The sequence below is a fragment of the Caretta caretta genome, chromosome 17 (genome assembly GCF_965140235.1).
Source record: "Caretta caretta isolate rCarCar2 chromosome 17, rCarCar1.hap1, whole genome shotgun sequence".
Classification (NCBI taxonomy): domain Eukaryota; kingdom Metazoa; phylum Chordata; order Testudines; family Cheloniidae; genus Caretta; species Caretta caretta.
The window spans coordinates 18,546,967-18,563,282 of record NC_134222.1 but is presented as its reverse complement, the minus strand read 5'-3'; the positions used below and the strand labels follow the sequence as shown (position 1 = coordinate 18,563,282).

The window sequence follows — 16,316 nt, the reverse complement described above, 5'->3', positions numbered from 1 at the left end:
AAGGCAATTCTAAAAGGATGGGGCAAGGAATCAACTGTGCTAGAAAACCTGGGCTGTTGGGATTTATTTTCTTCTGTGTCCCAGAATTACTTCTAAACGTGTTACTTCTCTCTGGCCCATTTTGGTCAGATCTGCCACGTAGTGTAGGAATCCCCTGAACCAGGACTCAGTGCCCGGAAGGGATCTCTGACACTGTAAGCAACTTTGGTTACGTACTCGTGACAGCTGAAAATTAGGTCTGAAACAAAAGAAGTCAAATTCAGACCAAGGTGCAACTCCATGGATTCCTGTTCTCTAACAGCCTTAGGCCAGGCCTACAGTCTAGCCGCTATGATGCCACAGCTGCGCTGTTGTAATCCCATAGTGTACAGCGCCGGACGGGGTTGTTCCTTTGCTGTAGGAACTCTGCTTCCCTCAATGATGGTAGCTAGGTCCATGGAAGCATTTTTCCATCGACCTACCTGTATCTACACCCAGAGTTAGGTTGGCAGATGATGTTCCCCACCTCCGAGCACGGCAGCTATGCCGACCTAAATATGAAGCGTAGACAGGCCATCAACTCCTACTTCTGTGGGGATTTGCACTGTAGTCCCAGTAACCCTGCTTCACTGCAGTCATGTCAGCCAGCAGATGCCCAGGTGCCACTAACAAACTCATACTCCAGCACCCATTAGCCATGCATGGGAATCCGTCCCTTGGGTACCCCCTGGAATCTCCTCTTGTTCTGAGCATTCATTCTGACAGCCTCTAGATGAAACAACAAGACGACTCTCCTCCCTCCCACAAAAAAACAAGTGGAGCATGCTCGGAAACTCCCAGGGTTACGCCCGATACAGAGCACTGGTCGCTGGGCATAGTGCTCTGCATGGATGTATGTTTAAGATTCCAGTGAAAGGTGCTGTTTTTCCAATGCGCCGTACAGTAATAAGCTCTGGTTAAAGAGAAAAGGCAGCTATGCAACAATGCTCAGGGTGGATTAGTTTAATTATACACCTGTTCACTAATGGTCGTCTCTAGTTCCTCGGGCAAAGTGCAGGAGGACTCTGATAGAAGGTTCCTTCCAATTATTTCATTCTGCATACCAGAAACTGAGCTCGCATCTGTAGTCCTGTCAATTTTTTGTACTTGGGGCAGAACCTTGTTTGGGATGGAGCTGTTTGACAGGTTGGATTTATCTTGCTGTTGTGTGTTCCAGCTGGTAACCAGACCACTAAGGCAGCTGTAACCAGTTAGCTGTGTCGTCCACCTGGTGGCTGGGCTCAGGGAGTGCACATCTTACATATCGTCATAACTGACGCTCGATCCAGGACTCTCTGTCCCCTGGCAGCATGTCTAGTAGATAAGTCAATACAGGTCCTCTCTCTGTGTGGTTTCAGTCCTGTGTTAGCCTTTTCGTAGCAGGAAGTTACTATTTGTCGTCTGTTCTGGTCAGGTTCTTACGCCATGCCTGTCGCTTTGGTATGGTATCTTATGATGGAGATAGCTTCGTGGTGGGCATAGTATAAGTGGAACAATTGCTTCTTTGAAAGGAAGAGAGGCTATTGCTAGTACATAATATTTCCTTACCTGTGGCAAACTTCTTCACTTCCTCTCCTGCCAGTGAGTCAAAGACCCGGACTTCGCTGACATAGCCCTGCTCGCACAGCAGCTCCACAATGTGCTCCCCAATGAAACCACATCCTCCCGTCACCAGGTATATCAGTGCCTCACCCATCCTGGAGAGAGGAGCAGGTGCAGTAGAGAGGTGCTCCCAGGAGCCTCTCAAACGCTGACTGGGCTCTCCCTCTTGGCAAATTCATTTAGAGAACAAAGTCTAAGGTTTAATAGTTATCTAGAGTTGAACTGAACATGAACCTCAAAGTTGTGTGTCGATGAAAATTTGAACCACAGCACAGAGTCCCCGAACCCCCCCAGATGCTGCAGTACTATGTCCAGTCGAGCCCTGGGCCACAGGGCTCAGCCTGTCCCTCTCATGGGAATACCCCAAGATGTGCTCCTGTGCTGTCTCCCCGCTCTCTGTTGGAATGAGACAGGTTTTCTGCATGCAGAAAGGTCTTAAATTCCAAACACTTGCACAGGCTTTTCCCTTCGAGGCAGATCTGCCCTGTGGGCCTGATTCTGAGTCACTCTGGAGTAGATCCACAAAGGGAATTCAACATGTAACTGCTACGTTAGTCACCTAAAACCAACATTTAGATCCCTAACCCCCCAAGCCCCTCAGCTGCCACCTAACCCTGTAGGTGCCTACCTTTCTGCTGGTAAAGTCTCCATGGTGCCTGCATTTCTGTCACACTGGACATGTTTGAAGTCCCTGTGGGATCCTTAAACTAGGCATTCCCTTGCTTATCTGGCCTGCTCAGAGATCACCTACTGGATCAGGCCTAGCACAAAATGGTGATGGTGGTGGTGTCAGTGGACCCCTTTATCACTTTCAGCTCAGCAGTTGGAGCACTCACCCAGGATGCAGGAGACCCAGGTTCAAATTTCCCCTCTACCTGATGGTAGATTCTGAGCATTGCAATGCCTGAGTTCCTCTTGTGAATATCACCCTTAGTCTTTCCCTTCCCCATCTGAAACATGGGGATAATAGCACTGTGCTGCCTCACAGGCCTGTCACAAGGATTAATAGTCTAAACGTATGTCTACGCTGCAATAAAACACCCAGCGAGGCAGGAGGGTCTCAGAGCCCAGACTCCAGATCAAGCTCAAATGTCTACGCTGCAATACTCTAGTCCCACAAGCCCGAGTCAGCCGAGCCAGGCCAGCTGTGAATGTTTCATTGCAGTGAGGAGACACTGTAGTAGCTGGTGCCACCAGGGTAAGCAAGAGAGCCACACAAGTGCTGCAGGGGCAAGGGTGGTTACATCAGGCAGCCTTGATCATGTCCCTATCAGTGTTGCAAGGAAGAATGTGATGAGGTGGAGGCCTTGAGTTTGGGTTCATTGACATTTTCTTTTGTTTACGTGATGTGCTCAGCCTTAGCTGGAGGACGGGGCTCTCGATAGCTGCAATGTAACCATGCCAGCATGAGTCTGGGAAACCTGCCAACTGCTGTTTTGAATGTGGGTGAATGGTCTGGAGAGAGGGATGACCAGCCTCCAGGATTGCCCTGGAGTCTCCAGGAATTAAAGATTGTCGTGATGAATCCTCCAGGAATACGGCATTGGCAGTCCTGGCTGGAGAACAAGATGTAAATGCTGCCAGCCCCATTCACACCAGCATAAATGAGTAACAACACCACTGCAATCAATGACCCGGAACCTTTGCTCTAGCCAAAGACCACGGAGCGCAGAGCAAAAGGGAGAGAGCCAATGGAGAGTTTTACATTCTCCAAACCCCGGTGTCAGCTGGGCACAAGGTCTCCAACAGGCTGATACAGCAGCCAGGAAGCAGTGGGGCTTGTGTGGCCTCCCTTGGCCACAGCCTGTATTTCAGCAGCAGGGAGGGCAAGAGGTGTAGGAAGAGCTGTGTCACCTGAACACCACTGGAGGATTCCGCTACACCAGGGTGCCTCTTGCGGCTGGCTGTGCGGGGTGAGGGCTGCTTTGTGCACCTAGTGCAGTACAGGATTTGGGCCAGTCAGGTTTACGCATGTGTGAATTGGGTGCTGTCTGTGTGAATGACTTGGCAGGAGAAGTACACGAGAGAGCAGAGCTGCAAATGGAGAGAGGCGGGGCGGGGAAGGACGATTTTTTCTCTTTGCAATAGCTGCGATAGTGGGCGTAATCTGCTCCCTTCCAGAGACAGAACATTTGCTCTCCAACTTTATTTGTACAAGCCCCAGGGATGTTGTATCTGACCAGGATGATTTAGCATCATCCAGAGGGGGGGTTAACTCCACCCGAGGCAATGAAATCACTCCAACCTGCCTTCAGTTACCAAGGGCCTCCATGAACACCACACTGTGATTCTGCTACTAAAGGTGACACGTGGAATCTGTAAATTTGTCATCTTGATCTCAGTCAGGAAACTAAGAACTGGGCTGAGTCCCTCATTCATGTCCCTGTTACAAGGAGACAGAGGTTCTTACAACCTTGTACGATACTACGAAAGGCAGTGAAAGAAAGTGAAAGTGGCAAGAAAGAGAGATTTAAGCCTTTGGGAAGAGAATCTGCCTGAATCAGCCAAAGACCTTGAAATACAGGCTACGACATGCCATGTTCACTTACAGTATGTTTATTTCTCAGTGCATTACATGAAAGGTCTTCGGTATTTGTGGGTTCTTGAATATTGTTCCCACTCTGCTCTGTTTAAAAAAACAAAAACAAAACAAAAAAATGCTGAATACAAAACATTCCCTATACAGTAACAAACCCCATCGCCAATAAAGAGAAATAGATACCGTGAACAATAATATGGCAATATGAAAACAGAGAAGTAACCATGCAAGATCTGGAGCTAACAGGTTGGGGTTTTTCTATTTGTCCTTTAGTGAAGTCTGATGACAAACGTTGGAGCCTGTCAGAAATGAGTTCATTTGTTGTTGTTCTGTTAAAAATTACACACAATCACAAGATACAGTATGTGACTTCACTATAAAAGATCAAATGATTGTAGAATTTATTACAATTAGAAAAGCTGGGACCCCTTGCACACACACAACACACGGCTATAAATAAAAAAAGTACTGTGTAAAATAACGTGAAAAAAGTTCACGTTTTCTTCTATGATTGGGAATGTGTTTCATGGACATTTATAGCACCTTTGATTCGCTTGATTTCAGAATAAGTAGTTTAACCCCCCCTTCCCCCCACCCCAGTGCTGGAGCAGAATGGAATGTAATCTTGAATAATACAGAGGTCATAATTGTGGACTAGAAGGGATTTCCAATTAGTCACTTGAGAACCTACCTTCATGTAATCCCAGAATTAGTTTGTCTGTCTGCCTTCCTGAAGTCATAGGTGTAGTTGATGGGTTTCTACTTTAACAACGTTTATTCTATAGATTGGATCTGGGATTTTGGTTCAGTGCCAAAGGTTGTGAGCCAGATCTAGTGTAAATAGTCATAGTTTCACTGACATCACTGGGCCTGTCCCAATTTACACTAACTGAAGATCTGGATTTGAACATGTGGCCTATTCTTGCTCCCATTAAAGTCAATGGCAAGAGCTCTGTGGACATCAGTGGAAGCAGGATATGACCCTTATCTCTAGCTTATTCCTGTTTTCCTGCATTGCTGTCAAGTCTTTAGAATAAATGTGTATTGGATACTCTGGAGTGAAGCATTCTCTATTTCCCAGGAGGGTACCAGAGCACTAGTGAAAGTTGGGGTGCATAAATGACAACGTATTATACTGTGCAATATGCAGCCATGGCTTCTGGGTAGCGCAAGGCAGGGAACATTTTTTTTTCTACTACCAGAACCAATCCAAGTTGAAAAGTATGGGAGGTCAGAGAAGTACTTTAAAAATCCCAAAGAAGTCTTAACAAAGGCAAAAGAACACACTATGGTAGTGCACAGCATGTATGTAAGATAAAGCACTAACATTTCAATTAAAGTATATTTCTAAATTAGCACGCAAATGAAATATGTCCACCCCCTAAATTACACAGAGATGGTAAAATGCATATGCCCAGGCTAAAATGAATCTTAGTATCCTGCCTAAGAGGGAAAATGTGGTTGGAGTGGTTTATTTTAGTCACAAATATCATTCATGTCAACATATGAGGTTATGGTCACCTTTATAACTTTTTTTTTTTTAACTAAGACTGCATCACAATGTGGTCTAATTGATTTATTAGTGAGGAATTAAACCCTAGTCCAGTGACAATGTCCACACTATATGGTCCTATCGTTACCCAGATTAAAGATACAGTACCACATTAATAGATAGATGTAGCTAAGCAAAACAAGGAGTCTTGGGAGCAAAGAATTACATAGGTCTTCATAGAAATCTGTGAAAGTTGGTAATTAAAATGGTGTTGCAATCTGAACCTAAACCTGCCTTCTGACAATCAATCTGCGAGGATTAATTGCAAACCATTTCAATTAACTTTTTCATTTTACCACTACGTTGTTCTAAATAATTTAATTAAAACCCAGTGTGCTAGTCAAATGCGAATCAACTAAAGAGATTACTCATCAAGCTAATGCAATTGTTTTTTAATTCCCAAATACTAAGTTGTGGGAACAAAAACTGTCCCCTTTAACTCATTTGGGGGACTCCAAAATCTCAGGGAACTACTAATTGGACCTACACTGCCTAACTTCTCTCCCCCTTCCCAAATTACCTCCATGGGATCATCAAAACGGAATATTGGTATTTCCCTTTTTAAATATCAGGTAGGAGGGTTGTTTGGCTTTGCCACTGGGTCCTGCTATGGGAAAACTCTTCCCTAGTGATCAGATGAAATGCAGCTCACACCAGTATAAATCTTTTGATCAAACGGTGATTTCTCATTATGCCTTAAGAAACAATTTCCTGAACGCTCACTACTAGACATGAGGGTAATTAGCACTCTGCCTGGTAAGCGGTACAGGATAGGACCCCAGATTATCTATCAACAGAAGTAACCAGGCACCTCTTGTAAATTTCTAACCAGTGGCTGACTTATCAAAGCCTGTTGTGGTCAACGAGTTTTTCCTAAAAGGAAACAGACCAGTCCAAGAACAAAACTAGTGCAAATATGGCATGGCTGTGTTATAAAACAGCTGCCCCTCAACAAGACTTCGTGGTCTAAATTCCCTTTATACAACTCCATTCCACCTCAGTTAGTGAATGGAAGAAAATGGTCACAGGGCTTTTGATGTTTGTTTGTCTACCAGATGTCTTGGTAGAGTTGTGCTCTTTGCATTTGTTTGTATTTAGACTGAGAGATGGCTGCCAACTATTTCTAAAAGATACTGATCTCATTCAGAATTGTGTATATACACAAAGTCACTGGATGTAGCCGTGGGCTTGCAACTAACATCTCCTCTGAAGGCCTCATTTTATTGTCCTAGAAGTCACACCAGCGTGTGACCATTGCTCTCGATCAATGCCTTACTGAGATTGACAAACCCTTTTATTCGCTCCAGGCTGGGTTATTGCTCCCTGTTTACCTGTATCACATCAACGCTACAACTAACCCAGAATGCAATGTACACAGCTGCACAGGAGCCAAACATCTGCTTTTTATGGTTGCATCTCCTAAAGTGTTGCACTGAGTTTAAAGTTCTTTGAAGTCTCTGATGGCTTATGGGGATTAGCACCTGATCGTATTTTGCTTTGCCTCCACATTTTGGGCTGATTTAACTTGCCCAATCACTACCTTAAATGGATCCAAGCAAGGATCTTACTATACCCCTTGACTATGGAATGTAGCTCTACTGTTGTTCACAATTTCCTAGTCGGTACCAAAATTCAAAAGTATGTTAAGGAAATAAATTTACTGCAGCTTTTGGTCCTTCAGTGGCTGTTCATATTGTTTAACTGTACAGCACGGGGAGATTTCTCTGGGAAGACCACATTATCAGCTCAAGATGTTGCTTTTTGTTATGTCATCAGCTTCCCCCGTCACCTATTCTTTGCAAAATGGTGGTAGTTTAAGGATGTAAATCCATTCACTTGGGGTGAGTTTTAAACTATTTGTGGCTGGTGATACAATGCTGTCTAGAGGCCTGATATGGATGTTTTGATATAGTTATCAGTATCGCTGTAGACAGAGAGTGTGTGTGCACATGTACATACATAAATATCTCACACCAGAGCCTGAACCCCTTAGTCTAGGCACAGACTACATCCACTGGAGTGCAAGATTCCAGTTTTCAGCATTCCACCTGCCTCCATGCTGACCTAGGAGGACCACCTTTAGCAGTAAGAGGGTACTTCTGTCTCCACGGGCCATTCAGGCCTTGGTCTCTCTGTTGAGGTTGCCAACAAAGGTGCTAATGAATTTCAATGGTGGCTTTTTGATGTAGATACATTTTGCACTAGGAATGAGCCTGAGTGATGCTATGAATTTACTTAAGCCACCAAATAACAGACACAACAACATTTGTTCACTAGTGCCTTGGAGAGGATTTGAACCAGTGACTGAACAGTGAAAACAATGAGGAGTCCTTGTAGCACCTTAGAGCCTAACAAATTTATTTGGGCATAAGCTTTCGTGGGCTAGAACCCACAGTGAAAGATTCTGTAACCTATTATCAGTTGCCTTGGTCATTCACTCCTGCTATTAAAAAAAGTAATTTAATTGTCTACATGAGTAACATTAACTTGTCCAATTTGTTTGTGAAATTTCTGTTCAGCCTCTTAACAGTGGAAGTCTGTTTCCCCAATAACAAGAGCTATTGCAAAATGATGTTATCTTGTAGCAAAATGTTCGAAGACAAACCACTGGCAAGAGTCTAATCCTTCTACTGTGTTTTGCCAACACACCACCTCCAGATTCAAACTAGTAGGAGATGATGGATACTTTTAAAAATACCCACAATATAAAGAAAACTATATATCAATAGTTCCGGCTTACGATCTAAAGCTGGGTAAATACTGCAAAACATTTTCAGTGCAGATTTGTTCCGAATAAGAAATGAATTTTTCTTGGCTGTGTTTATACCTATTTTGTGTTCATTTTATGCAAACTTTATACAATTTTATCTTGCTTCCTATGAATGTTTGCAACAAGAATGTTGATCTTGAATATGCACAAAAAGCAAATTTTACATTCTGTAATTATTTATACCAGAAACCTTGATAGTAAGCTGTTCATGCAATCAGGGAACAGAAGGAATACCACAAGGTCTATATGACACCATTCACACAATCAATCAACACAGCTCAAATCCCTGATTTAAAATTTCAGTCAGAAAGCCCAAGGGTAAATGAAATTTGCCAAATACAAATTTGTTGTGAATAGCCAACACCTCTGAGACAAATCATGATCTGTTGAAAGATACTCCTCAGAGAGAGATGAAATTTGTCAAATAAGTGATTAGTTCTTAGTTTTTCAATCTACTCTTTAAAAAGAAACATTTCCATGGCTTTAGTGGAGTACTGAAAGGGGTATCTTCAACTGGAAATTATAGTGTGAACACAAAAAACATGTTTAAAAATAACCAGATGCCATCAAAATAGTATAATGTTGCTCAGGGCTTTTGCTTTGAGCTAAGGTAGAACTGAATGATGTCTGAGCCAGCTGTGCAGTCTTTTAAACAAATAATTTTTGAGGGGGAGGATCAAACCCCTTGAACAGGGCCATTTCCAGGGATAGCTTTTAAGAATACCTGCCATTTGGTGTATTCTGAAGTAGGGGGGGGAAGAGAACTGTAGCTCAAATATTTTTATGAAGAGCAAATCAAGACATTCCCTGCAGTAATGGTTTAGCAGTGTCCAGGCAAGGAAACCCTACTGCTAACCCTGCAGCCTCCTACCCACTTCCTTCTGCACACTGTGATTAAGCACTAGGATACTGTATCTTTAATCAGCGAATGGGCTTTAGAATGCACAAATGCTCCTGTTTCATTCAGTTGCTTTTCCTTTTGGCTTCGCTGTCTTCCAGCAGCGAAGAGAGGAACTGATAGGGCTGGTGCCGCTGCTCACGGCCACCGCGTTTGATCTTGATGCTCGTTCGTAGGGAGGAGCCTAGGATCACTTCCTGCCCTGAGCCCGGCTCCATGGAAGATAAAGAATCTGAAAGGAGATAAAGCCAAGGGAGAGTTTACTCTCCTATTATGGAGGAAACAAAGTCCCTGCCCTTCTTACACTTCTCTCCTTCCCTTCAATGTCCCCTCTCCCTTCGCTTTTCTTTCCATTTAGCTGGTGCACTCCTAATGCCTCACTTCCCAAAACAAAAAAAGGAACTAACGTGACCTTTGCCACTATCCCATTGCTCACTTTGCTTGTGTATCATACCCTGTCCCCTGTTTCATTGTAGATTGTAAGCTCTTTGGGGAAGGGACTGCCTACTACTGTTTGTACAGCACCTAGCACAGCGGGGTTTGTTCTCAGCTGATCCTTCAGCAGCTCCATAATCAACACGATTAACATAACAGCAATACCTTGTGGTCCTTAGTTGTCAGCAGTTATAGAAATGCCAAGGGTCATTTAAACACTCATTGAGCAAACATGAAGACTCAACACTCCTAAGGAGTTACTAAGTATCATTCTACACATGTTAGAGATGGGGAAACCAAGGCACAGGCACTTACCCCAGCTCACACAGCTAATTAGCTACCGCTGGCAATAAATCCCAGCAGTCTAGTCTCCCAGCACCTTAGACATCAGGCCATGCTTCCTCTTATGGTGAGGAGCCTTTCTACAATGATCCTGCCCCATAATGCTAATTGTACATTTGGTCTATGGCCAAAGTCCTTTTCAAGTGCTTAGACACAGAAACCCATAATGCTGACTCTCCAATGTTAATGCCCCTGTTTCTTTTCCTTTTGCCCTCAGTAATGGACACTTGTTTGTTTCCCTGCCAAGAGCCCAGCCTTCCTACCCAGACCTCCAGCTCACATCAGGCAGTATTTCTAATTCAAGCGAGTACCCCAGTGCATAGGGATTGGTGCTGCGCTAGCTGGAAATAAGCATTGCCAAAACTGGGCTTTTCCTGGGTCCTGCTGTTCTGTTCTGTAGGGCTGGTCAATACGCTCCGATTATCTCAAGCTTCCAGCCTGTTGCGTGGGGAAAAGTTTGTGTTGGTATGTTTTGCTTTGTTGCTTGGGTGGTGGTTCTGGTTTCCAAAACCACGTGGATTCTGGCGCTTTGTCTGACAATGATAGCATGTAATTGGCATTTTGGCTTGGGTCTCCTGCACTGATGTCAATGGCAAAAATCTCAGTGCCCACAGCGGGAGCAGGGTCGGATCCTTAGCGCCAGCTGATTAAAATTGTGGGTGGCCTCACAGCTTGGGGGGCTGTCTCCGCTCAATAAAAATCAATTTCACTACAATAGAACCACTGCATGCAAACAGCTCTTTCTTTGCACTCTATGGTTGTACTAGTTTAATGAAAGACACTGGATTTGACCCTAAGCAGCTTCCAGCATTCAACCTTCTCTTTGGCCTTAAAGAGTGGACAAGAAGGTCTGTAATACCAATTATTTATAAAAATAGGTTAGTTAGTTGGGAAAATTTAAGATGAATTAACTCCCTTTGTCACTGTATCACAAAGCTTTGTTTTGCAGCATGAATGGCAAATAACCAGATCTGGCTTCCAGTCCATTTTTAGGTGCAATTTACGTTATTGGTCTTAATCTCTACAGCCTACATTGCTCTAGGTCCTACAAACCTTAACTGTCTCCCAGCAGTTGAGATCAATGGAGGTGCTCGAGCTAATTAATCTAAATGTCTGGGAGCAGGGCCTCCTCTGTGAGTGGCACTCAACTCTAGACCTTGCTTTCCCCTCTCTGATCGGACAGGCTGCATGCCAGAGCCTATTTGTGGAGGCCTTTCCCATTGAGTTGTCTTGGGGGAGGCAGGGGGTGTCAGCCTTTAAATGACGCAGGGTCGATTTTGTGATGTATTTATGTTTTTAAATTGTACATAAACATAGAGATTGAGGCAAAGTTTGGAAATTAAATATAAATACAAGTCCTATATTGGTAAATCACCCCTTAACCAACACTATTACACTGCTATAAAATCTGTGTGTAGTAGACCAAGCCAAAAAGTGAATCAGTTCACTCAACTCACTGTGCCCAGTTTTCCATTGCCCTGCACCTTCAAGTCATTTACACCAAGGCCAAGTGGGTGTTAAAATCCTGCCTTTCCCCTTTACGCTAGTATAAATGGATACACAAGGTAAAGGGCACTGGAGAATCACACCCAATGCAAAGTGCTTGGAGCTTTAGACTGCCTGAGTATTCTTCGAAAGGAAACTGTCCGTACAATGCATGCTAGATTTTGCTAGTGCAGGCCTATGCAAGTCAGGAGTTGACGCTATCACTGGTAATGCTGAGGTTGTCAAGTGCTCATTCATGTTCTAGCCGTGCTGTAAATATTTTGCAAATTCCTTCTCTCACTGAACTATCAAGTACATTTCCCAGGGTGCTGAACAGCTGGGAGGGCGGGTAACTATTCCTGCTGTCAGATTGTTTTAGAACATCTTTATGTCCTCAACTTTAAGGCAGTTGTGTATCAAATTAATTTAAATCTTATTATGTTGAGAGAACAACAGGCCTATATAAAGCCCTACGTTTTCTGGCTACCTTGTGTGACCCCAGGAAGAGCATGAACAGCTATACAGTGGATTTCCTCCTGCATAATCTCTTGCTTGTCCCTGGTGCTTGAACACTGTGTTGCCCCTCCCCCGTTTCTTAGTTATTTGTATTATGGTTGCACCTAGAGGCTCTAATTACAGGACCGTGATTGTGCTATTCAAACACAGGGTGAAAAACAGTCCCTGCCCAGAAGAGTTTACAATCTAAGACAAGATGCACAAAGTGTGAGGAACAAGTCAGGAGGAATGGGGGTGGGGAGGACAAAGCAAACTAATACATTCACGGGTTAAATTGCCAAAAGTGCCTAAGTCCTATTTTTGAATGTGACAGGGATTTAGCAGCCTGAGTTTCATTGATTTTTCAATAAGACACATGCTCTAAGTACCTAAGTCACTTTGAAAATTTCACAGAAGCCATATAACTATCAGAAGTCCCCACGGGCTGTTATCTGTTGCCAGTTTCACAAAGATGTCCCCATGGGAGTGGATCTTGCAGAGAGATTTGAAAGAGGGCAAAGCAGTCCTTGCTTTATGGATGAGGCGAGGACAAGGGTGCCAGCAGCAGTAAATGGTGTTTGGCCAAGAAGCATGCATGTTGGTGCCAAAAGCCCCAATCAACCTCTCAAAGGCACAGAGAGAACATAATTGTGAACAGATCCAAAACATTTTCCCCTTGCTCCAACTATTTCTGTAGGAAAAAAATTATGCAGAGCAAGCTATGCATCTGTCAATGCATTGGAGTTCCTGCCCCAAACCACGTGATTTCTCTTTGTTGCATCAGCAGCAGAGAAAACTCAGATGTGTGAGAAGCAGAAAACCCCCTTCCCTCTGATGAAAGGCCTGTGGCAGTGGTGGGGAGGGAAATGGCTCCAACTGAATCACTCAAAATATTGAGTCCTTCACTAAGAGTCTCATGTTTCCAAAAATCAGTGTTCTCTGAATTTTAATCAGGGGAGCTGCCTGGATTATGGACTTGCGGGCTAGCTGGCTTGCACTCCCTTTCAGAGTGAGGCCTGGCCCCTTCTAGGGTCCGTCAGACATGACGAATACTAAAAAGGCCAGATCCTCAGCTGATGTAAGTGAACACAGCTCCACTGAAGTCAGGGGACTGTGGTGATTGATAGCAGCTGAGTATCCGGACCAAAGACTCTGCAATGAGAACATTTTTGTAGCGGTTACGTGATGCAGAACACAACATGGCTTGGTCTGCTGCTGAGCTGGCTCTGTACTACGGATTATAATACCAATGTGTCGGTGGGGCGTATTGTGCACTAGGGTGAAGACCAAGAAACTCCATTGAAGCCCATAGCTGCAGGTGCTCAAAGTGTAAAACTCAGCCACTTTGATCACCTCATTATGGATTTAGGAGCCTAACTTTAGGCACCTACTTTTAAAATCCTGAGCTAACCAGCTACTGAGCTGAACTACACTGAGCCCTAGAAGCCAGCCGCTCATTGAGAGAGAGGGTGAAAAGAAAAGTCATATTCTAGGAGTCTAGAACTAGCCAATTCTAGAGCTGTTAGATAGTGTGGGAACAGAGTGACATCTAACTTCTCCAGAAAAACAAAGTTTAGTCACAGGCTGAGACACACTCACCATGAATTCCTATCATATGCTCTAGAATTAACACCCTCTCAGCTAAAATCTTCAGGGCTTCTCGAAGTTGTTGAACTCCTTCTCCCTGCAAGAAGGAAAAAACAAAATAAATAATGTACCTATGCTGCAGACATATACAGGGGTTTCAAGTTTATAATGCAATCCTCCAAGACTACAGTGCTAATGTAGCCCCTGAAACTGCTAATGATTTCACAAAACAAAACCAGGTTGCAAATCTGTGGAGAACAGGGAGAAGTCTCAAAAACAGCCAAAGGAAAGCAATGAGGCAAAAAGCCTCAATTATAAACCCAAATTCTGGCATCTCTAAAATACTGAAGAGGTTTAGAGCCAGATCCAAAATTTTCAGCTGAGTCCTATTTCAATAATGGGCCAAACCAATAGCCATGCAAATCTGAACATTGTCAAACTGTGAGGCTTGGATTCAAACTATGTGGCTTGTGCCCATTTCCACAGTCCACTGCACTATTTACTTTACAATTCAAATATTCCTTGCTAAGCAGATCTGACATTTGTTCTGGCCTGGCTTTCCCTGCCCTGACATTGTATCACCAAACTGAAAAATGTCGCAAGAACCCCTTTCCTTGCCATTTTGTGAAATTATCTGAGTAGTAGCGTGGGTTTGGGGAAGAGAGTTGTCTCTTTCTTGGTTGGGTCCCAAATATCTTACTCTTGATTATTTAATGGTAAAGTAAGGGATCAGCAGGCAAGCAGGAGCATGCTGTTGAAAAAACAAAATCAGACCTTGTCAGGGGGTCATATTCTACTAGATGTGGGATCAGATAGGTAGAAAGGATGGTCTAGTTGATAAGGCACTGGACAATGACAAGATTCCCAACTCAGCCACTGCCTTCCTCGTCACCTTGGGCAAGTCTCTGAATCTGCCCTGGGCCACAGTTCCCCATCTGTAAAATGGGGATAATAGCGCTGCCCAATCTCACAGGGGTGCTGTAAGGATATATATCCATTGATAATTGTATGGCAATCAGACACTGATCAAGCCAAAAACATTTGGATCCAGATTTTGACCATGCCAGTGCCCATGGATATTTGAATCAGAGGTTAATGCCACCTCCATCGTCTGCTCTTTTATCTTTGCAATCCCCGCACTCCTCCATTTACATTACTGGGAGTCCTGCACACAGAACGAAGACAGTGTTTTCTCCCCTTGGGACCATACCATCTTTTCACCAATAGAAAATCCAGATAGCAGTAAAAAAGTGTTTTCTTACATCAGCCCCTTTATCTCCTTCTTCACCCTTCTTGCCTGGTTCACCCTAAGATGAGACAAACACATTTCCATGTAAATTAGGAGATTTGCCATCCAAAATCATTCAAATCCCCTCCCTCAATAAAGCCCCATCAGCAGAAAGCAAATTGAAATCACAATGCATGTCATCTGTTCTTTCAGACAGGGCCAAATTCAGCTCTGACATAAGTGGTAACAGCTCCTCCCCCGCCCCTGGCAAAGCCAGCAGAAGTGTCTACCTATTTACATTACACCACAGCTGAACTTGGCCCACAGTGACCTGAGCTATATGATGTTTGCATTGCAATGAACCATTGTCCGATTGCTGCAGCCAGGGACCTTGACCAAAACCACGTGTGTACTGTGAGGCTTTCCCCGTAAGCAACGCTTTACGTTAAAACCAGTATGGAGTTAACTATAACCACCCCCAAACATGCACACTTTGCCTCTATGTTTATTTTTCCAGAAAAATTCATATCCACTACACAAGAGGTCCCATTAATTAGCCACATCACCCACAACCTCTCTACAAGAGCTCATTAACTAGGGATCTTTCTTCAGTAAAAATGTATTGTGACAGTTTGTCTGACATTCCTTCCCCTGCTGCCCACTCATCTAATCAGGAAGTGTCTGCATTTCCCAAGCAGCAGATGGCATACACAGAGTAAACCACAAGCTAAATAAAGAGCAATGGAAAGGTCCACAAACTGCTGAGTAAGGTGGCTGGGATGAGAACTTGGCTCCTCAGCAACACTGGGCATTGCAGAGACATTTCAAGCGGAGCAAGATGACAGAGTTGGGAGAGACCCATGTCAGGCAAAACAAGAGCCCTCTTACCTTCCTCCCCTTCCCCCCCTCCCCCCCCCCAACATTTCCACTCAAACGGAATTCAACTTTTTGTTGGATTCACTCACTTCTCCCTAATATTTTTCATTTTCATCAGAACTGCACATGTAAATGCCGTCTTAGCTTGAGAGACGACGTCCCAGATCTAGTGGGAGAAAGCCTGTTCTCAGGAGACTTCCAGCCCAGCCTCACAGAGAAAGGAGGTTTGGAGAGTTCAGGCTTGCCGGTGGAATTTCAATGGCTTAGCCACAGGGCAGATGGTCTGTCCAGGGTTCCAACGTGTGAGGCAGCTTTATAGTTCTGTCAACAGGCGGCCTGGTAGGAGGCAGCTCCTGTGGGGCTGTGCTGAATTAGCATGTCCTTCCTGCTTCATTGGCAACAACTCCTTCAGGATCATTGCTGCCCACTTGTGCCCCCTCCCCTGGCAATAGGAAGGTTTCATCCACCTTGCCACAGCTCCTCTCAACC

The 16,316-nt window shown here is 44.2% G+C and overlaps 1 protein-coding gene across 3 annotated transcripts in view; it reads right to left on the bottom strand.

Moving 5' to 3' along the window:
- Positions 1-4,160: 4,160 nt before the first annotated feature.
- Positions 4,161-16,316, bottom strand: part of COL26A1 (collagen type XXVI alpha 1 chain) — a 218,325-nt gene continuing 206,169 nt past the window's right edge. For all 3 annotated transcript variants that reach the window (XM_048824217.2, XM_048824218.2, XM_048824215.2), the window contains 3 exons: positions 14,986-15,030; positions 13,736-13,820; positions 4,161-9,611 (listed from right to left, as the gene is read on the bottom strand). In XM_048824217.2, coding sequence (XP_048680174.2) covers positions 9,445-9,611; positions 13,736-13,820; positions 14,986-15,030 — 297 coding nt within the window. In that variant the 3' untranslated portion in view covers positions 4,161-9,444. The remainder of the gene's footprint in view (positions 9,612-13,735; positions 13,821-14,985; positions 15,031-16,316) is intronic.